Source organism: Erythrolamprus reginae, chromosome 3, assembly GCF_031021105.1.
Source record: "Erythrolamprus reginae isolate rEryReg1 chromosome 3, rEryReg1.hap1, whole genome shotgun sequence".
In the NCBI taxonomy this organism is placed as follows: Eukaryota; Metazoa; Chordata; class Lepidosauria; order Squamata; family Dipsadidae; genus Erythrolamprus; species Erythrolamprus reginae.
The window spans coordinates 148,570,483-148,592,625 of NC_091952.1; the positions used below are offsets into that span (position 1 = coordinate 148,570,483).

Below are 22,143 nucleotides of genomic sequence, written 5' to 3' on the forward strand. Positions count from 1 at the left end.
GAGATATGTTTGTAAATTCTTACTATTTTCTTTCCTCTCTGAATATTCTATTTTATGATTATCTAAGCACTTGCAACTTTACAAGCTAGGATCTGATTTAATCTTAGCTTAAATTCCTGCATTGTGAAAAGTCTAAGAAATAATTAAGTCAATGAGCTCCCCCCCCATTTAGACTCATTAACTTTTAAATTATTAGTTGTTTGTTTTCTTGACTCACCCTTTTGGCACAAGTAAAATTTGATAAACATTTACTGTTTAAAATAAATATTTAGTTTTATTTAGTTTTAATAACTTTTTAAAATTAACTGATACTAACTGCATATAATATAGTGAAAGGAAATAATTTTTACAACATTTCTAAATGAAACTTTTAAGGATAATTAGAAAGTTATTCTAATATATCTGGGATGGACAGAAATAGGATTATTTAACGAGATTTATCTTTTTAATATACTGTAAATATCTTCTGTTGGCAATCAAAGAATTATTAATTTTAATGTATGGTGAGGAAATTAGGCAAAAGTGTATATTATCAAAAAAAATGAGGACATACAATTAGTATTAGGATAATTGCCATAATTTATTCACAGAGAACAAAATGTACAGAAATCTTTGGATTCTTTAAGGAATCGTTGAAACTATCTTCATAGAACAGTTAAAACATTTAAAGTGTCCTTTCTTTCTTAGAAACAAATTTCAATTTCAGTCACAGGAGTGCATTAAAGACACTTCACAAAGAATTCATGTATGTTAAGCAGCTAAAACTCACCAGTAGAGGGGAACTATATTGAAGAAAAGCAGTACTGTATTCCATTTTGAGTTTCACATTTTTTGAGATCTGGTTCAGTATATTTGGCAATTCGCTGCCAGATAGCAGATGACAGGGATTGGCAGATTGAGGGAAAACTCGGCTGGCAGTTGCCTCAGTGGGTAGATGATTTAAAAGAAATACAAGTGCTACTTCTATTATTGTGGCAGATTACAATAGCTAGGAAAATGCCAACAAATATATTTATTCCATCTCAATATCTAATCTATTTTGTGAAACATATTTTATGTAGTATTGTAACAGTCATAAAACAAATATTTCAGAAGAACAGTTTTGGTTATAAGTTTCATTAGTCCAAAAATTTATCCAAAAGTTTTGTATAAATCAGGGTTAAAATCAAGATGTTTGTGTGAATTATAAACTATTTTGAAATGTTTAACTTCTGGTTTAATATATAATATTACTATATAGTATAATTATGATATTAATTTAATTAATTACTAATTATAGTAATAATACATAATGCTATATGAATGGGATTTGGTTGCTAACTTCTTTGGTCTGGCAATCTTTATGTGTCTTCTCAATGACAGTATAGGATATAGTATATAAGGATATGACAATGTATAATGTTAAACCAAATTACAATATTATGTCCTCTATTTAGAAGACATACATTATTTGTTTGTTTGTTTTGCCCAATACACAATAATACACAATGAGGGTTATAGAGGATATAATCAGGTAGAATGTATTAAAGGGGGAATAGAGGAGAAAATAAAGGAGTGAAATATAACTATGAGAGAATAGCAGAAAAAGATATAGGTATAAAAGAAAATATATGAGATATAAAAGAGACAATAGGACATGGGACAGTAGGCACTCTGGTGCACTTATGTACACCCCTTACTGACCTCTTAGGAACTTGGTGATGTCAACTGTGGATTCTAACATTATGTTCTCTATTTAGTTTCCTGTTTATTTAATATTTGTGATTTATTTTCTACTATTATATACAATATTTGTTTATTACAGCCCAACCAATGCTGGTTGTTAAATTACCACAAATGTTTTCTAATGCCTTACTATCAATCCAGATTTAAGACCATTTCTGCATGTGAAAATAAGTATCAAAAATTAATATAAAGAAGAATAAATTCTAGGAAAAGATCAAGGATGAAAAATCATTATTTTAAAGAAGATGCAATATTATATAGTAACAAGAAAATAAGTTCTTATAAAAAGTCTATTAAAACTTCCACATTACTTTCTTCTACTATTATATAGTACTATTCTGATAAAGTGTAAACAGTAGTAGTGGAAAATATAGGCATATTATTTGTAGGGAATCATTAAATTGCCTAGATATACTAAAGGGAACTATGTTTATTAATAACACTGTAAAATCTAAATGTATGTTAACACATCTATTATTATGGGTTCTTCAGACCAGATGTTATAGTTCAGGATTATAATTTCTCATTTATTTTAGCCAACAACTAATGAAGTATATGGTTTTTATCTTTCAGGTTTGAACATCAAGGAACAAAAAAGTAATGGAACCAGTTCTGAGCCCAGTTTTTCATCTCTAGAGAGGAAAAGCTCTTTGTCAAGGTAAAATCGTTAAAGAGTTTCATTAGTGAATTGTTTCAACTATTTCTAAGAAATGCCTCTGGGAATTTCAGGATTCCAATATTTTGATCTCAGGGCTACAGTTCAGATTTGTGTTTCTAAAATAATAACATTAAAGTCAAGAAACGCCTTAGAAAATATTTGCACTAAAACCAGGTATTGTTTTGCAGCTGTTGTTCTCTTATTTTAAGACTCCATTGACATTGCAGTAAACCACAGATTAGCACGTACAGCTGCTCTCAGTAGGACTACTTAGAGACTAGACAATGGAAGTCCTCAAGAAAAGGGCAAGCATAAAACATAAAGTCTTCAAGAAATAAAATGGTTTGTTATCTCCTGGCTGGAGTTGAGATGTAAATGAACTTCAGCTCAATTCCTGTTTTCATTTTCACTGCTAGATTATGTGGTGTTTTTTTTTGTAATTTCAAATTGAGAGCATTTAATTAATGCCCTTGTTTTTCCTAAAGAGATGCAATTTATCCACTCCCCCTTCTTAACCCCCCCCCCTTCTTTGGGTGATTTTGTGTTACACTCCCCCCCCCCCCTCTATCAGCAGCATGATTCAAATTGCTAGCAATCAAGAGGTATAAGTAAATGAAGCATGGTAAATAATTCTGGAATTTTAAATTGGCTTTAGATTGTTACATAATAATTGTCAATACACTTCCATAGCCTGATTGTGCTGCTCTGTGTTTGAAAGTCTTGTTTGTATTTTCTGATCTTGGTAACATTTATAACATTTTTTTAGATTTTAACTCTCTAATTATGTAAAATTGGTACTATGTAGTCATTGAATAAAATTAATTGAACAGCCTAAACAATAAATAGTAATGCACATTATACCCTTTACAGTGCAATTATTTTCAGATCTGATTTTCAGGAATTGAAGTTGGAGAATAATATTTTTTGAAGTTAATTTGTTAAAATATATTGGTCACATTTCATAAGTTATTGCTATTTGACGGAATAATAATAAGCCAAAGAAGTATCTTCAAATACTGTTTGTAATATGAAAAGAATAAATATGTAAACACTAACAACATTTTTCAAAATGTTCTCTGGAAACATGCTTTGAATTATAATATGAACAACAATTCCTTATACTCTCCATATAATGCATGCTGTCTAGCATTAAGAAGCAAGGAACATTCTTATTCTAATAGGGAAAATTCATTGCATAATATAACATGAGTTAATACTTATTTTTAAAGGCACTTGCATTTTAGTTTTCTCTATAAGGAAAATAAAGGCCTTTTAACACCACATTATTAGTAACATTTCCAATCTTATATTGGATGCTTCTTTTATAAAGATGTTATAAATAAAATACAAATAAAGTGTGAAAGAAGGATTAAGGCTCAGATACTTATTTGCAGTTTGGATACAAAGACATTTCTTATAGGTTGATGTCTAAAGATTCCACTTATTGTTACTTCTTGCATCTTCGTGCTATTACAAGTGGTCTTGAAAACCAGTACTTGAAAATAAACATAACAGTCTAGTACCGCTGTGGTACGTTTAATTCACACACACCCTTCCATAGTGTTTAGTCACTGAGCTGATGAGCGACTCGTGAAATACCCTGATGGACCTAATTTTTTTTTTAAATGGCTTCCACTGATGTCCTACAGACAATAATTATGATGTGCTAGTTAAGCCCAAACTACAGCTGAGGGATTTTACTTTAAAGCAGAGGCTTGGGCGCAAAAATGCATTTATAGCTCTTTGTGTGGCACCTCATTATGCGTGGACCTGATTCATTAAGTAATTGGTTTGCAGTTGTTTACATGAGTATTAAGGCTTTTATTCAGCAGTCTTTGAGAGATACATTGTGCAAATGTTGCATGTTATGAATGCAGAATGAGGGGCAGTGGACAAGTCCTATTGGCTAAACACTGCACTCTGTTGAAAAGCAAGTAAAAGAGATTGGGTGCTGCTTTGCATAGCAATGACTTTCTTAATAAGCTTTACAGATTAATACACACAAGCTATAAAAGATGCAAAGAGATACTCTTAGCACATTTATCCATGCTCATTTCACTATTATGGCACTGGAAATGGGAAGAATTGAGTGCTTTCATATTCTTTTTTTCCAGTGCGACTTCAGTGCATGAGACTTAATAGAATCCAATGTTTATTGTATTATAAATTGTGGGGGAAGTAGGCAGACCTGCAACAGTTTATTATTAAAGATTCTTTCAATGTAAATCTTTTCTACCATTGTGTGTCCAACAGCAAAATCATTTTGTGGTTGAGTGAGGATGAAAGGCATAATGTACGAAGGAGTGAGTCTTAATAGAAAGCTGTTCTCAGATTGAAGGCCACTTGTTCCCTTTTGTATGGAGGTGCATGCCACAGCTTCCTCTTCTCCAGCAAATATTACCCTGTTGTATCCTAGTTGAAAACAATTTTCTTGCCAGAGTTCCACTGCTTATTACAAATACACTTAAACTTGCACACAAACTTTCTAACTTAATTATAACATTACATTCAAAGGAAAAATATTTATATGAAACAACTGATCCAAAAGTAATCTATACTTAGTAGTTATAGCATAATTATTAAACCAATGGTTGCAGCAATGTGTGTGGCATTTGACTGCTCTGTAGCAATACAATCAGCCAGTGGATGTCAGTAGTGGACTGTCCTTGCAGGTTTGGGCTAAATGCAATGTTTTTTCTTAGAGCAGTGTTTCTCCCAACTTTGGAACTTGAAGATATTTGGACTTCAACTCCCAGAATTGAGGCTTTTTAAAACTAAAACTCAGCTCAGACATTTGCTGGCTGGAAAATTCTGGGAGTTGAAGACCAAATATCTTCCAAGTTGCCAAGGTTGGGAAACACTGTCTTAGAGGCCTTTTCTTTTGCAACATCTGAATGTAAAAAATAAAATCCAAAATATTTAAGTTGGTTTCCCTGAAGTATGCCTTAAGATTTCAGCATTGTTTTATTTACCAAGTTATCCATGAAAGGCAATAAGACCTGCTTTTGAGCTTCATAAAATTCTTACTGATTGACTATTTAAATTGGCTTTTTAACAGGAGTGTCTATTCTTTAAATATATTAAATTTATTCACTTGAATACATTACTAGTTACCACTTGTAGCTGTTTGTACTGATGATTTCAAATACAGCCTCTGAATTTATCACTTTAAGCTTGATTTTAATCTTCACAGATAAGTACAATGACCAGTAGGTGTCACTGTTTCTTTGCTAAATTCAAGCTGTATTTCTCAGTTTATTTCCAAATGAAATATATATCTTAGCAACTATTTAAGTCTGAGCTGAGTTTTAGTTTTAAAAAGCTTCAATGCTGTTTATTAGTTTATCTCCTGGGGGCAGTTTATCTCCTCAGAGGCAGAAGAATCTTTTGATGGCCATTGTAGATTTTGATTCATTTCCATAAGATGCTCAAGGTGGGCTTTCATGGATTCTCTGTAAATGGAAGGCATGGCCCAGATATTTAAAGTGATGTTTGATTTTTTTCAATTCTGCTCAATTATCAAAGCCTGCTGTTTTGGTTTCTAATTGAAAATCATTATTTTAGATTTCTTGTAGTTTACAAACAGCCTGTTTCCCCTATTAGCAATATAAAAGAATGATTTTTCTCTTCCTTTAAGCCTTCTGAATAAATGTGACCAAAGATGATTGTGGCATTAGACTACTAAAATTACAGCACAACAGTTCAAAATACTGATAAAATTATTAGTCTCATAGATAGAAGAAGTTTAATGACTTTGCAGATAATATTGCCTTTAAACTGTTTAAGCTAAATAAGCTTTTCCCTTTGATCATTGAAGACATATTAAAATATGGAGAGGTAGTGAATTTTGAAATTAATTTTAGAAAGACAATGGCTTTGTTCATCAACATCAGCTCCAAATTAGAGAATGAAGTAACGGTTAAATAGTCCTTTAAGATAATTAAGTTTACACTTTAAAAGTATGACCCTGAGTTGCCCTCTTTCCTCTAGTTCAAATGAATTATCCTGGACTTTAAATATAATTTTTCTCAGTTGTTTTCACTAATTCTTGAACTAGAGAAAAGGGGGCAATGTCAGAGTCATATTTTTAAAGTGTAAACTTAATAATTAAAGTATGTATTGATCAGTGGTAGGATTAAAAAAAATTACTACTGGTTCTGTGGGTGTGACTTGGTGGGTGTGGCGTGGCGTGGCGTGGCTTGGTGGGCATGGCAGGGAAGGATAGTGTAAAATCTCCATTCCCACCCCATTCCAGGGGAAAGTTACTATAAAATCCCAATTTCCTCCCGATCAGCTGGAACTCGGAAGGCAGAGAATAGATAGGGCAGGGCCAGCCAAGTGATATTTACCAGTTCTCTGAACTACACAACATTTCCGCTACTGGTTCTCCAGAACTGGTCAGAACCTGCTGAAACCCACCTCTGGTATTGATGGTTCATGATAAAAAGAGAAAAGCTTTATGGATGCAAAAACCATTGAGGTCCTTAAGTTCTTAAAAGAAAGGGAAGTTTACTGTAACTAATGCTCAGATGGTGTTATACTCTAATTTCTTTAGCATATATGTCATATAAAAATTGTTGAAAGAGATACGGTAACAATAGAATAGAATAGAATAGAATAGAATAGAATAGAATAATACAGTTGGAAAGGACCTTGGAGGTCTTCTAGTTCAACCACTTGCTTAGGGCAGGATAGCCTACACCTCTTCAGACAAATAGTTTAAGAGTTTAAGACAAATTTTGTCTTAAAAACTTCCAGTGCTGGAGCATTTACAACTTCTGGAGGCAAGTGGTTCAACTGATTAATTGTTCTAACTGTCAAGAAATTGATTATTTTCCACCCATTGCTTCTTGTCCTGCTCTCATGTGCTTCGGAGAATAGCTTGACTCTCTCTTTGTGGCAGCCCCTGAGATACTGGAATCATGTCATCCCTAGTCCTAATTTCCACCAAACTATACAAACCCAGTTCCAGGAACCATTCTTTATATGTTTTAGTCTCCAGTTCTCTAGTCATCTTTGTTGCTCTTCTCTGCACTCTTTTGAGAGTCTCAACATCTTTTTTTACATTGTGGCGACCAAACCTGGATGCAGTTTTCCAAGTGTGGCTTTACCAAAGCATTATAAAGTAATATTAACACTTTGCTTGATCATGATTCTGTCCCTTTTTTTTGTAGCCTAGAACTGTATTGGCCTTTTTGGCAGCTGCAAGCACACTGCTGGCTCATATTTAAGTGATTGTCTGCTAGGACTCCAAGATTTCTCTCACAGTTACTATTGAGCAAGGTGCCACATATATTGGGCATTTTGGTTTTCTTGCCTAAAAGTAGAACCTTACTTTTTTCACCATTTTATTTTATTTTTTGTTAGATAGCACCCAATGTTCAAGTCTGTCAAGATCCTTCTGAATCTTCTGGAGTGTTGGCTATTCCTGCCAGCTTGGTGTCATCTGCAAATTTGATGAGTTACATCTATCCCCTCATCCAAATAATTGATGATGGTGTTGAATAGTACTAGGCCTAAAACAGAGCCTTGGAGTACCCCACTGCATACTTCCCTCCATGTAGATTCAGTTCCATTGAGGATTACACATTGAGTGCAGTTGATCAGCCAGTTACAAATCCATCTGGTGGGGATGCTGTATAACCTACATTTTGCTATCTTATCAAATAGTAGGTTATGGTCTACTTTATCAAATGCCCTACCGAAGTCCAAGTAAATTATATTGACAGCATTCCTCTGGTCCACTAATTTTGTCACTTTGTCAAAAAACACAATAAGATTACTCTGGCATGGTCTGTTTTTGACAAATCCATGTTGGCTTTTGATTATTACTTCTTTGTTTTTACTTCTAAGTTTTTGCTGATTCATTGCTTATCTTTTCCAGAATCTTCCCTGGTATTGAGGTCAGGCTAATAGGTCTGTAGTTTCCTGGCTCTATTGTTTTTACTTTTTTGAAGATGGAAGCTCTTTTCCAGTCTTCTGGCAGCTCCCCAGTACTCCAGAATCTTGGAAAGATATCGTTCAGTGGTTCTGAAATCTCATTTGCCATTTTCTTCAGAACCTTGGGATATAATCCATCTGGTTCTGGTGATTTAAAATTGTCTGGGGTAAACGGATGCTTGCTTACCATTTTCTTCCCTATTGAAACATACTGGCATGTTTTGAGAGATGATTGAAAGATTTGGAAATTGGTTAATATTTTCATTTTTCTCCCCACACTTAACAAAACAAATGAAACTCCCCCATATCTAAAACTGTTGGCTTGTCTTATTATGAGGACTTGCAAAAGGGGTAGATGAGGTCCAAGGAATACCTTAAGTAATTAACTTAAGGTAAAAAATGCATCTGCTTTTTGTATTTTTGCTTGTGGGTTAATAGTAGAATTTCAAAACTGAAAAAATGAGTATTCTTTCACATAGCACAACTGTAGAATGTTATAGAAAGTGGAGTAATTCATAAAGGAAAGATATTTTAAACTTTTAAACAATAAAATGCATTATGAAATGATGTTCTTTATTGAAAACCATGGGAGGGAGATCATTCTTCCTTTTGTGTGGTTTGAGTAGGAACCAATTCCTTATTCAAATCTTTATTTCTGGAAACATTTAGCTTCTCCAACTAGGATTGATGTAAATAGCTTAAAAATTCATAAAACAAAGTGACTCAATTAGCTTTTGAAGATTGAAAGGTATTCTTTGTTTCAGTAATGAGGAAATCATAAACCTTGTATACAAAATGGGTTTATGTGACATTGTGGCATACTGCTTATTTGTAGCTGTGGACGAAGTAGACATGTACCAAGCTTCCTTGGAAAATAAACATACTTTTGAACTTAGCTGTGTAGTTTATTTATTTGATTTTTTTTATGCCGCCCTTCTCCTTATACTCAATAGTTTGTGCCTATAACACTTAAGGTTAAGTACTCCTAAAACAAATTAACAGATGATTTATTGTAGAACATTGCAGAGATATTTTTTTAATTATGGAAAATGTTTCTGCAGTAATTTGTTTAACTCCAATTTGATGTTTTTGACTAGAATTGGACTCTTACCTATTTGTGTCAAATCACTCCTCCTAACACAAACAAATTACTACAACTGTGGCATCAGAATGTATAACAATTATAGCTATACAGAAGTGACAAAGGGAGACCCATGGGCGGGGCAATGAATAAATGTAGGGGTGAGCATTTACTCCAATTAGATGAAAGAATATTGGAATCCTATCATAGCTGACCTAAGAAAATAGTCTGGTCTCATTCATGATCATAATTTTAATACTGTATATTGAATTGATGAACCGCAGGGATGCAGTGGTTAGAGTGTAGTATTGCAGGCTACTTCTACTGATCACCGTCTGCCAGCAATTTGGCAGATTGAATCTCATAGGCTCAAGGTTGACTCAGCCTTCCATCCTTCCAAGGTGGATAAAATGAGGACTCAGATTGTTGGGAGCAATACGATGACTCTGTAAACTGCTTGGGGAGCACTGTAAAGCAATATGAAGAGGTATATAAGTGCTATTGCTACATACTGTATGTATATTTATACATTTAAGTCTATGCTATTTCCTACCTTCCTACATGTATGCATATAAAGACTTTTCTTATATTCAAAGAGAAGTGTCTGAATCTAGAAATATGAATAATATAGCTACTGCTGCACCATTGTACAATATAAATTTCTTCATATTTTAGCCATTACTTGCAGTATGCAAACACCTTACAATGAGTATGTGACGTTTCTTTCAACAAGCTTTAGCAGTTCTGTGGAAATCTTGAAAAAAACAATACATTATTCAGTTGGACACTTTTTCATAATTATAGTGTTACTGCCATCTGAACACCTAATCATATTTTTCCCTCCATGATAATCTGTCCCTAACCTGAATTTTTAGGTCTTCAAACAATGCTCTGTAAATGAGTCTATCCAATTTACTTGCTCTGTTCCTTCTTTCCTTCTTTCCTTTTCCAATATTAGACTTTCTCCTGAGAGTTAGGTCTTAGTATAGCATATTCACAGTAGGATAATTTGAATCTGGTCATTTGTACCTCTAGTGAGAATTCTGAGTTGATTTATTCAATTATCATTTGCTTGTTTTCAGGGTTGTCCACCGAATTTATAGTCGCTTTCTCTCACATCAACATTTAAAAGCAGCAATACTCTTCCTATTCTGGTTCTTTAAAGTCCAGCTTTCACTTCCATTAAGTTTTGCAGAAAGGGGGCATTGGTATTACCTAAGCCAACACACCCTTTCTTGTGGTGATTGATGGGAGGGTCCAGGATGGGTTATTCTACTCACACTGAGTTAAATTTCTGAGGGCACGTCTCCCTGATAAAGTTCCCCAGTTGAAAATGAAGATGAAGTGAATCTTGTAGTCCAGCTCCATTCCAAACATATTGCCTCCTGGAATTTGGACTCTCCTGTCGATCACTATGAGAAAGGGCATATCTGGTAATATCAATGCCCCTTCTCTATAGTATCGCTGGGAGAGTCCAGAATGGGATATGCCAAAGCTTGGCAGTCCTATGGGCAGGACCTGCTTTGGTCTGCATTCCCCACCTCCTCATGCACTCACTGCAGGACCCATCGGCTGAAAGATGCCTCATGGAAGCATAAATGTCCAGTCTATTGTGGTGGATGAATGGCGACAGAGGCATCCATGGCGCATGCCCCCCACCGACAAATTTCTTTGACAGAAAGAATAGCTAAGTCTAGGGTGCAGAAGCTACATTCCCTCGGTTCTTGGTATCCATGCGCCAATGTTGCAACCACAGCAAGCAGCAGGCCATCACTGAGATGCAATAGCCTGCACTGAGAATTTAGCGGCATTCAGAGATGCATCAGCAGTAAATCTTGCAGAGGTCTTGGTGTACCCGCAGATCTTCTGTTGGGATCTGAGCTTTAAATTGCCTGAGTCGGCACAATGATGCTCGCGTGAAAAAGAATGCTGCAGTGGATGCCTAGATCACCTAGGAATCTGCTTGATGGGTTCTGCAGAGACCCATCACTTCATGTTCCTCTGCCTTTAACACATCCTCCATGTCCCGTAACAGGACCGAGGAAGTTAAAGCTGCCATAGGTGTATCCATCTTTTGAACCTGGATCACATTCTGGAGGTCGAAGTCCACGTTTTAGCCAGCAGGGTCTTAAAAAGGGTTGGATTAAACAAGCCCTTGAAAGCTGGCATTATTATTTTATTATTTATTAGATTTGTATGCCGGCCCTCTCCGAAGACTTGGAGTGGCTCACAACAAGAAAACTACAAATCCAATAGTTAAAAACAATTTAAAACCCCTTAATATAAAAAAACAGTCATACATCTCAGACAAACCATACATTAAAACAGAGACGGCCCAGGGGAATCAATTTCCCCATGCCTGATGGCAGAGGTGGGTTTTAAGGAGTTTGTGAAAGGCAAGGAGGGTGGGGGCAATCCTAATCTCCGGAGGGAGTTGATTCCAGAGGGTTGGGGCCGCCACAGAGAAGGCTCTTCCCCTGGGCCCTGCCAGATGACATTGTTTCGTCGATGGGACCCGGAGAAGGCCAATTCTGTGGGACCTAACCAGTCGCTGGGATTCGTGTAGAGGGATTCTCGTTCATAGTCCAAAAAGTCCAAAAGAGAAGATTGACTTTTGGTGGAATGTCCAGGAGAATCCCCTTGATAACTCACAGCCTCACCTATTGGCTCCCAAATGTCAGTATGCATGGCCTGATCTGTGACTGATGTGGGTAATTGCTGGCTCTGTTTTAGTCCCTCAGCAATATCCTCTCTGATAAACTGGGCTATCCAAAGCCTCATAAATGGAGACTGAAGCACCCCTGGCCAGAGCTCCACAACTGTTGGGATGAAAGTTCCCTCTGGAGCATGTTTGTGCCCCCCTAAGGGCAGTTCTCTCCCAGTCCTCTCCAGGATTTTGCAATCGAGAATGAGCAGAATGATTAGCCATTCACGTAGGCCCAAATAGATCTCCATGATCTAACTGTTCCCTAAGATCCACAGGTACCTACAGGAGTCCCTTGGTACTCTGCCTGCTGCCCCTGCTGCAAGGCCGTATCAGGGAACTGATGCATAACTCGACTATCAGCCCTTTTGGGATCAGAGTGACTCTATCTATTCGAGTCTTTCTTGGCTCTATCAAACTCCTTATCTAGGGCTTTCTGTTTGGCTGCAATTTCCTCCTCTGTGGAGGGTTACTTTTGCGGTCAAGCTTTAGCTTTGATTTTAGCTGCTGCTGCCAAGCTAGCAGATCAAGGCTTTACTGGGTCCTAACCAGCCCTGTCTGTGGTCAGATGAGACCATGCTTCCTCCTGCAGTAGACCTGAGCCTGCACCACTTTCCTCCATTTTGTGGCTGCAGAACAAAATCTGGGGCAGACATGCTCGAAAGCCCTGCTGCTGTGCCAGAATTACAACTTGGCCAAATCCTGAACTTACAATACTGGTTAGGATCTGCAAGCAAGTTGGGATAGTCCCACACCTACAAACATACACTTGCCTCACCATTCCTTCCAAGTAGGCTTAAGTATGTTGCAGCAGCCGCAGTGAATTGGAGCTTAAAAGAGTGTGGCCGAATAATCGAACGATTGATGAGTGACTCAGCTCCTAATGGTTAACTGACAAAGATTTAGTAATTAGCCACCAAATCCAGTACAGTCACTGTGCAATCCAGGCAGGCTTATGTGATCCTGCAGCTGCTGCGACTCACTGTCCTCTTGGAGTATGATTTGCCGAAGTAGACAGGAAGTCCAGGCCCCTTCCTGCAACTGCAGAACTTCAAGGGGCTTGCACTGATTTTACTGGCCTTTCGCAGCTCAGCTGAGTCTGAGTTGTGTGATAGTCTTCTGAAAAGCTGTCGGAGGTGCATGGCAGTCCAGGCCCCAAAGAGGCACAGCAAGGCGGCCCCAAACTCTCTTCTGCAGCTGCAGATGTCAGAGTGCTGCTCAAGTGTCGGACATGTCAGAGTGTCTGCTCCAGTCTCGGGCATGGTCAGCGCCGTGGCAAGAGGGCTTCTCTCATGCTCCTGCGAGGGAATGCTGAATCCCTGCTGTTTAGGGGAGCCAATTCCTGTCGGATCGGCCAGAACCTCCCTAAATAGGGAGTGAAAAAAGGGTCTTAGCCCCCCACTGTTTTTGGGATCGGCGCAGGAAGGCTTTTGACCTCAACCGGCAGCGGGGGAAACAATTTCGGTCAGCATAGCAGCGGCGACTATGTCCTGGAAAGATAGGATTTAAAGCATCGGCAGTCATCTGGAAAGAGAAGAAACATAAGTTTTTGTACCGGAGATTGAGAAGAAATAAGTTTGGGAGAAAGGATGAGCTACTATACCAGAGGGAGACCTTGACAGGGAGTTTTTAAAAATTGTTTGTTTTGAGCTAAAGCAGAAGCGGCCGTACTATTAGTGGACTGTTTAAGTAGCATTAAATGAACTTAAAAATTAATTAAAACCCAAGAATTTTATAATTTGCTTTGCTTTTTGAAGTTGAGAGTTAAATTTGGACTTTTTGAGACTATTAGAATTTAAATTTAAAAGTTTTTACAGAAGCCAAAGAATCGAAAGCAATTGTGAGATCGTATACTGGGGACATCTGCTGGTGAAATTGAAGTGATATTTGGTTGGATTTACAACTCAATGAATATGACCTTGATGCAATGGAATTGGACAGATTGTGTTTACAAGAAGTGATAAAGAGGAGCTGAAAACTTAGAAAGAAAACATTATGGATTTGAACTTTAGCTGAACCTGAAAGAGGGAGAAGAAATAGAACAAGAAAGAAAGATAGATTATTTTGAAGAAATTTGGCTTCTGGATGAAATGAAGATTAATTGGACACTTGGACAAAACTTTTTGATATATTAATTCTGAATGAGATGGAAGACATAAGAGACTTATTTAAAGACATACTTAAAGATATTAAAGAGTGGAAAGAAGAAAATAGAAATAACAACACAGTTTCTTTTACTCAAAGCTTTAATCAGGATTACAGAGAAAGCGAGGAAGAAGAGAAGAGTGCCGAACAGCTGAAACAGACTGATCAACAGGGAAACAAGGAGGGAAATCTAAAAGTGTCATTACATGGGCACTTTCAAAAGGGACAGATTAAAGGATATAATATTGATAAGACAGATGATTTCATATTTAATGAGTTGAAAGAGGGTAAGGGATGGAGAAAGACAAATGAAATAGAAAATGTTTTGATTGAAGAGGGCGTTGAGGGTCAAATCCCTGATGATTATAAAAAAAATAAGCACTAATAAAATTGAGAATAGATGTGATCCGACACCCTGGAATAGGCAGAGGAAGAAAGGAATTAGAACTGAAATTTAAAAATAGTCTGGAAAGATTTTATATTTGAGCAGAAAGAGGAAAGGAGAAAACAATGGTTTATAAAAAGATAGGAAAGAAATTCCTTGGGGATTGGCAAGGATGGCACTGTGAGGAGGGATGATAGATTATTAAATATGTATGGATTATGGAATGATGTAATTAGATTCATTTAGGTGTTGCTTTGAGATATGTATGACTTTATGAAATCTTAATAAATTGCAAAAGATTGGTGAAAGTTAACGACAATGAAATGATTTTTTAAAAATGTTAACTGATTATTATATTGAATGAATTAGAAAAGCAAATGTAGAAAGCTGTTATTTACATATTGAAGGTTTGATCAATTTTTATAATAATATCACATGATTATAATATTATGATAAATGTCTAAGAATTGAGGATTTAAAATAATGGATTGATTAATATGTATGTTTTTTCTTTTTTGTATGTTCTTTGTTTTGTTGATTTTTTTAGTTTTAATAGTAATAGAGTTGGGGGGGTTTCTTCCCTCACAACACTATAATTTGTTTTCTTTTTCCTTTATAGTTGATAAGTCCTTTTTTTGTAAGGCTTTTGCAGAATGTTTAAAAAGGATGAGTAGGCATGATGGCATATCTGAATTTGCAAGAGGATAATGATATTAATTTAATAAGATTAAAAGGAAATCAATGTTGAATTTAATTAGAAGAAAATTAGATATCTACATGACAAAATCAGAGGTTAAATTGATGAATACTGAAATTTGGAACTAATAATTTTTAGGGGCAATTTTTATTGTAATATGAAATTATTTTGAAATGTATTGAAAAAGATTGTATGGAGGGGGGGGAATTACCCACCCCCACCTCCAAAAAAGAGTACTGCTTCGGTCTCATGGGTCTCACCAATGTCCAAAATCAGCTGTGTGGCTAGAATGTTAGAGAAAATGCTGCTGGAACTGTAGACAAGCCCCTTTCCTCTCCTGTGGACTTTAAGGGACCGCATGGAACCCATAAGCTGTAGCATGATGTTCTAAAGTGGTCATGGCTCAAACTGCTACTTGTCTCTCTAAATAATTACGAATAATTTCACCTCAGAAGTTCTGGGAATTTAAGTGAAAGTCCTACTGAGCTGAGACTGAGTTGAAAAACTGGGGAACGTTACCAGGGAAGCTGGTCCACAGAAATTCAACTCAGCCCATAGAACTATAAGACAAGAGCAACCCATCTTGGACTCTCCTGTCGATACAATGAAGAATACCATTGCTTGCACAAATCTGATCATTGTAGATATACACACATCCAGGTAGTTATTTTCCAAGGCCTTCATGGCTGTTGCAGTACTTAGTAAAATCTTTGACTGTTTGCTCCATTATATTAATAGTTGGTTCCAAAAGACAGAAGCTATCCACCATTTCAGTATTCTCACTGTAGATTCAAAGGCTGGCAGTTCTATCTATTGTCACTAATTTACTCTCCTTCATATTTAATTTTAGTCCCATTTTTTCACTGTACTCTTTGACCTTTAATAGTAGACTACCTACAATAAATATACAGCATATAAGTTGAATAAATAAAGGGAGAGTATAGAGCAGTGATGATGAACCTATGGCACGCTTGCCACAGGTGGCACACGGAGCCATATCTGCTGGAACGTAAGCCGTTGCCGTAACTCAGCTCAGTGTGCCAGCTGATTTTTGGCTTGCATGAAGTCTCTGGGAGGGCATTTTCAGCCTCCAGAGGGCCTCCAGGGGTGGGGGAAGGAATTTTCATCCTCCCCAGGCTCCAAAGATGCCTCTAGAGCTTGGTGAAGGTGAAGCCTCCCGAGCCCACCGGAAGTTGGGAAATGGGCCATTCCCGGCCTCCATAGGGCCTCCGGTGGGGGGGGGGCAGGGGAGGCTGTTTTTGTCCTGCCCAGGCATTGAATTATGGATGTGGGCACTCACACATGTGCAACAGCACACACATACATGCACTTTCAGCACTTGGGGGGGAAAGGGTTTGCCATCACTGGTATAGAGCCACTCTGTTTTGCTGGATTCTCATAAAACTAAATTCTTCAGTTGTACTTAGGTTTCACACAAGGACAATGAGATGTTCTGGGATTCCTTTTTTTCTAAGCACATTCTACAGCTTGATGTGATCAACACAATTGAAGGTGTTTCTGTAATACTGTACATAGTGACTCTCATTGGATATTCTATAGATAGATTAACTTCTCTCCATTAAGTTCAATTTCTACTATTACATATCTGCCTCTTGTATCCGTCTCTATTGCTTTGGGTTTGAGTTCTTTTTTCACATAGGTGGCTACCCCTCTTTTCTTTTTTCCATCTAGTGACGCATACAGTTCCCCTAGCTTATTGACATTCCAAGTATATTTTATATGTGGTTGTTTAATGTGGACTTCCTGTAAGCAAATTATTTGTGCCTTTTGTCTTAGTAATTTTGCAAATATTTGTTTCTGTTTTTATTTGTTGTTTAGACCTTTAATATTTATCGATATTAATTTGGGTTCAGATGTCATCTTTTCCTCTACTAATTTTTAAAAACATTGCTCATAGTGTTGTTTTTATGGAGTATTGGCATAGGAAGTCAAATACAAATATCATTGCTGCCTTTGGTTAAAATTGAATTCTGGAGTTTTTAGCTTACTCTACTTAGAATTCATTCTGATCTTAAATTGTATCTGAATATATCCACCTGTTCACTTATTACTGAGCAGAATATATCCACCTGTCCATCTGTTAATGAGTACTGATATATTTTTCTTTTTTTTATATAGAGGTGAAACGCAAAGAGGAGTAATATTTACAGTAAAATCTAAAGGTAAGGATATTATCAGTTGTAGTTACATAACACAATGAAAGACCCCCCCCCCCCTTTTCTGGCAGTAGAGACTCTGGTTAGGGTTCATGTAGTCCCTTTTCTTGGTTCCAAGAAAACTCAGCATTTTGCCCGCAAATAAATTTGTGTCCTTATGTCAGTCTAATTTTGAGGATTACCAAAGCAAGCCCTCTAGTTTTCTTGGCAATATTTTTAGATAGGGTCTTTTTCTTCTTTTGAGGCCAAAAGAGAGTGACTGGCTTAAGGTTACCCAGTTGGCAAGGTGGAACTAGAAAAGCAATCTCCCAAATAATAATAATAATAATAATAATAATAATAATAATAATAATAATAATAATTATTATTATTATTATTATTATTATTATTATTATTATTATTATTATTATTATTTATTAGATTTGTATGCTGCCCCTCTCTGTAGTCTCTCCTAGCCAGATCCCAGCCACATCAAACTAGGTTATTTACAAAATAAGTTTTTCTTTTGTGATCATGGCTGTTAAAGGAATGTTGAAAGGGGGCTAATAGTTATTTTCATATCTGTGTTATCTGTAGAGATGAGTAAATGGGATCATAGTGATGATGTAAGCAGCATTGTAATGCAAGCTCTCTCCCTTAGGAACTGGAGGCTAAAACATAACAAGAACGGTTGCAGGAATTGGCTATGTCTAATTAATGAAAATAAGAACTAGTGGTGACATAATATAAGTGTTCCAATATCTAAAGGCTGCTTGTTTCCCTGTTTTTGCAAACATGTGAAAGCAGGACAAAAAGTGATGAATGGAAATTAATCCAGGAGCATACCAACCTATAAGTAAGGAGAAATTTCCTGACAATTAAACCAGATAATCAGTGAAATAACTTACAGTTGTGTATGCGACAGCACTGGAAGTTTTAAAGAAGAGATTGGACAACCATTTGCCTGAAATGGCAAAGGGCAGTATGACTAATCTTTTCTGGAGCGAGTGCCCAAAGTGTGCATGCGAATGTGAGTGTACAGGGCCCAATCCACAAAATGCAATGTGTGCTTGAGCCTGCAGGTGTCCGACCTTGTGCATGCATGGTTCCCCATGCGCCCTGTCCACGCATGCATGCACGCCCCTACAAGCCCTGCCCTCCCCCCACATACACGGCAGAGACTCCATTATTCTGTTACTTTTTTTCTATATGCATTTCAGTACTGTATCAGTATTCCCCCCCTGCAATCTCCTTTCATCATTTTGATGAAAATAGTGAGAACCTGAAGCTGTTGCTGCTTCATATTTTTGTCAATGATTTCCACACATATTGCACATTATATGAAAAGCACTTTCTTTCTGTAATAAACAAAATTAACCCGAGAGGCCATCTGTTTATCTACACTGTAAGTCTTTACAATGTTAATTTGAATGGGAACCTTCCAGATATTGCTGGATTTCCATTATTCTTGACCAAAGACCTTTGTTACTGAGATTGATGGGGGCCTGGTTCCAACATCTGAAGAGCAAGAGATTTATTGCTCCGTAAGTAACCATCAATTATAAGGAAGGTGCTTTCTGCAGCATTTTTAGTACTACAAAAGTCTTTTTGGAGATAAGCAGAAGAATATATACTATTCACATAGCGATTGCATTACCTTAAATATTTGATTCCAGCTTTTATTTGAATGTTCAAAACATAAATTGGCCATCAATCATTCACATTTCAGTTTTCAACAATTATGGGATTCCTGAAGGTGCAGATCTAGGACTGGAGGACACATTTGGCCCTGGGCCCACAGATTGTCTTCTTCTATCATAAAGAAAAGAACCTATTTAGCTTTGTCAGACATAATGCCGATACCATTTTTGTATACCAAATGCTAATAGCAGTAATTCCTGAAATGGAGCACCTGCCTTATGATACCAGGTTACAACGCCTTGGTCTCTTCAGCCTTGGAAGACGGCATTTAAGGGGTGACTTGATCAAAGTGTATAAAATCATGCATGGGATAGAAAAGGTGAATAGAGAAAAATTCTTTTCGCTATCACACAATACTAGGACAAGGGGGCACTCCCTAAAGCTCATAGGTAAGAAAGTGAGGACAAATCAAGTGAAATATTTCTTCACCTTGGTTTATGGAATTCACTTCCAGAAGAGGTTGTGACAGCTGTCAGCCTTGATAGCTTCAAGGCAGGATTAGACAGATTCATGGATGCCAAGTGTATTGGTAGTTATTGAAACGGATGTCCAAGTGCTGCCTCTATGTTGCCTGAGGCAGGCAGGATTCCCTTGAGTACCATTTGTTGGGGGTCAAGGGAAAGGGAGGGTCTTGCCTTCTCTTTCTGCTCAAGATCCCCATGGACAATTGGTGGGTCACTGTGTGACACAGAATGCTGGACTCGATGGGCTTTGGCCTGATTCAGCATGGCTCTTCTTATGTTCTTAAAGATTTTCATTGCCCAAAATTTCTTGTAGTTTTGGCTTCTTCGGGATTAATTCTATATGTCTACGTCTGAGGTTCTCTTGTATTTTTAGCTTTTTAAAATCTCTTTACATATGATGCTGATGCCTAGTTCCATTCCTCCATTTTTTGACCTTCATTTACTCAAGAAACACTGTTTTTCCTTTATCTTTTTTCTCAAAAAAGATGAGCCAGGAAAAAAAGTTTCATGATCAATCAGATGGACCAAGTCCAGTCTATATACCAATGAAAGGAGAACTACTTTGGCTTTGATTACCATTAAATAGGGATCATACAGTATTTCATATTTGTACTGTTATCTAGTTTCCATTCATTCAGGCTCTTAATATCCTAAATAATATATATCATTGGTTATGTTGACATTAAATACCTTGTCATTTCTTTCCCTATCTGTTTCCCAATCCAGCTTTTTGGGGAGAGTCTGATGACAGCAATTCTGATATTGAAGCAGCCCTACGCCCTCAAGAACACTGTTCACAAGAAGATGGATTCAGTGATTTCTATGACTAACTTGATATTCTTTTACAAACAACTGATAAAAAGCCAGTGAAGAAAGTGGTTTCAGGGTTCAATCTGGAATGGATGTCCTGATGGCACTTTGTGTGCCTTACCATAGCCACCTCTCCACACCAAATTATCCTACCAATCTACTTTCAACCAATATTTATGAATTTTATAATATTTTTCTGAAAACCAAGCAAAAAGAGCACCAAAACCGCAGCAGTCTAAGTTTATGCCTGGATTTATTTGAAATCTGGAGTATAAAGAGAATAATTCAGAGCTAGAAAATTGTAGGCCTTTAATTTATAATTTATATATTATCTGTCCATCCATTACCCTGGGGGGGGAATTATTGACCCCCTCGGAGAGGGTCCGCAACTTGGGCGTCCTCCTCGATCCACAGCTTACATTAGAGAACCATCTTTCAGCTGTGGCGAGGGGGAAGCCCCCGAGCCCCCCAGGCCGGCTGCGACATTTTAAAACATGTGCGCCGCTTCGCGGCTGTCTCCTGAAGCCGAACGCTAACTTCCGCGTTCGGCGGCAGCGATTTTTTTTGTTGTTGCACGGATTAATTGACTTTACATTGTTTCCTATGGGAAACAATGTTTCGTCATACGAGCGTTCCGACTTACGAGCCTCCTTCCGGAACCAATTAGTCTCGTAAGTCGGGGTTCTACTGTAAATAAATAAATTTCCTCCTATACTTGTTCCATGATCCAGTTGCTGTTGAAAAAGGGTTGTTCTTATACTTGAATGGCCATCAGACTAATGGACTCAGTTCATGTCAAAGCAACCATGTTTATTAATGCCATTATGAATTTTACATTAAATAAAAAGTAACTGATGGAGTTGGGACCTTGTTTATATTTGTAGCTTTAACCATTCACTACTGAGGCAGGGAAGCTTTTAGTTATGAAAATAGTTTCAAAAAGAAAAGCATGATTAAGATCACAGAGAAGGAGAGAGAAAGGTAGTGCATTTTACTTTTTGCATTTTGCATTTTTTGAATTCCAGTAGGAGGGGCAGATACTACTGGCTGTAAGAGACAATTTTATTGGCAGTTTGTGTTCAAGCACAGACAAATCAGATTAGGCTGGGGCAGGATTAGACTGGGAAGGATAAAAGGCAGGGAAAAGCCATTTTAATTTGCACTTCCAGATCACAGAGAAGGAGAGAGGAAGGTAGTGCATTTTGCTTTTTGCATTTTGCATTTTTTGAATTCCAGTAGGAGGGGCAGATAGTACTGGCTGTAAGAGACAATTTTATTGGCAGTTTGTGTTCAAGCACAGACAAATCAGATTAGTCTGGGGCAGGATTAGACTGGGAAGGATAAAAGGCAGGGAAAAGCCATTTTAATTTGCACTTCCAGATCACAGAGAAGGAGAGAGGAAGGTAGTGCATTTTGCTTTTTGCATTTTGCATTTTTTGAATTCCAGTAGGAGGGGCAGATACTACTGGCTGTAAGAGACAATTTTATTGGCAGTTTGTGTTCAAGCACAGACAAATCAGATTAGGCTGGGGCAGGATTAGACTGGGAAGGATAAAAGGCAGGGAAAAGCCATTTTAATTTGCACTTCCAGATCACAGAGAAGGAGAGAGGAAGGTAGTGCATTTTACTTTTTGCATTTTGCATTTTTTGAATTCCAGTAGGAGGGGCAGATACTAC

The 22,143-nt window shown here is 37.1% G+C and overlaps 1 protein-coding gene across 2 annotated transcripts in view; it reads left to right on the forward strand.

Moving 5' to 3' along the window:
• Positions 1-21,325, forward strand: part of KIZ (kizuna centrosomal protein) — a 96,779-nt gene extending 75,454 nt beyond the window's left edge. Inside the window, exons 11-14 of one of the 2 annotated variants that reach the window (XR_011558660.1) lie at positions 2,299-2,383; positions 17,475-17,518; positions 20,383-20,791; positions 21,182-21,325. Coding sequence is in view for 1 of the 2 variants with exons in the window: in XM_070747000.1 (XP_070603101.1) it covers positions 2,299-2,383; positions 17,475-17,518; positions 20,383-20,486 (233 nt within the window). In the remaining variant the exon portion in view is untranslated. Of the gene's footprint in view, positions 1-2,298; positions 2,384-17,474; positions 17,519-20,382 lie in introns of both variants that reach the window. The other variant, XM_070747000.1, reaches the window with a different exon arrangement.
• Positions 21,326-22,143: the final 818 nt, after the last annotated feature.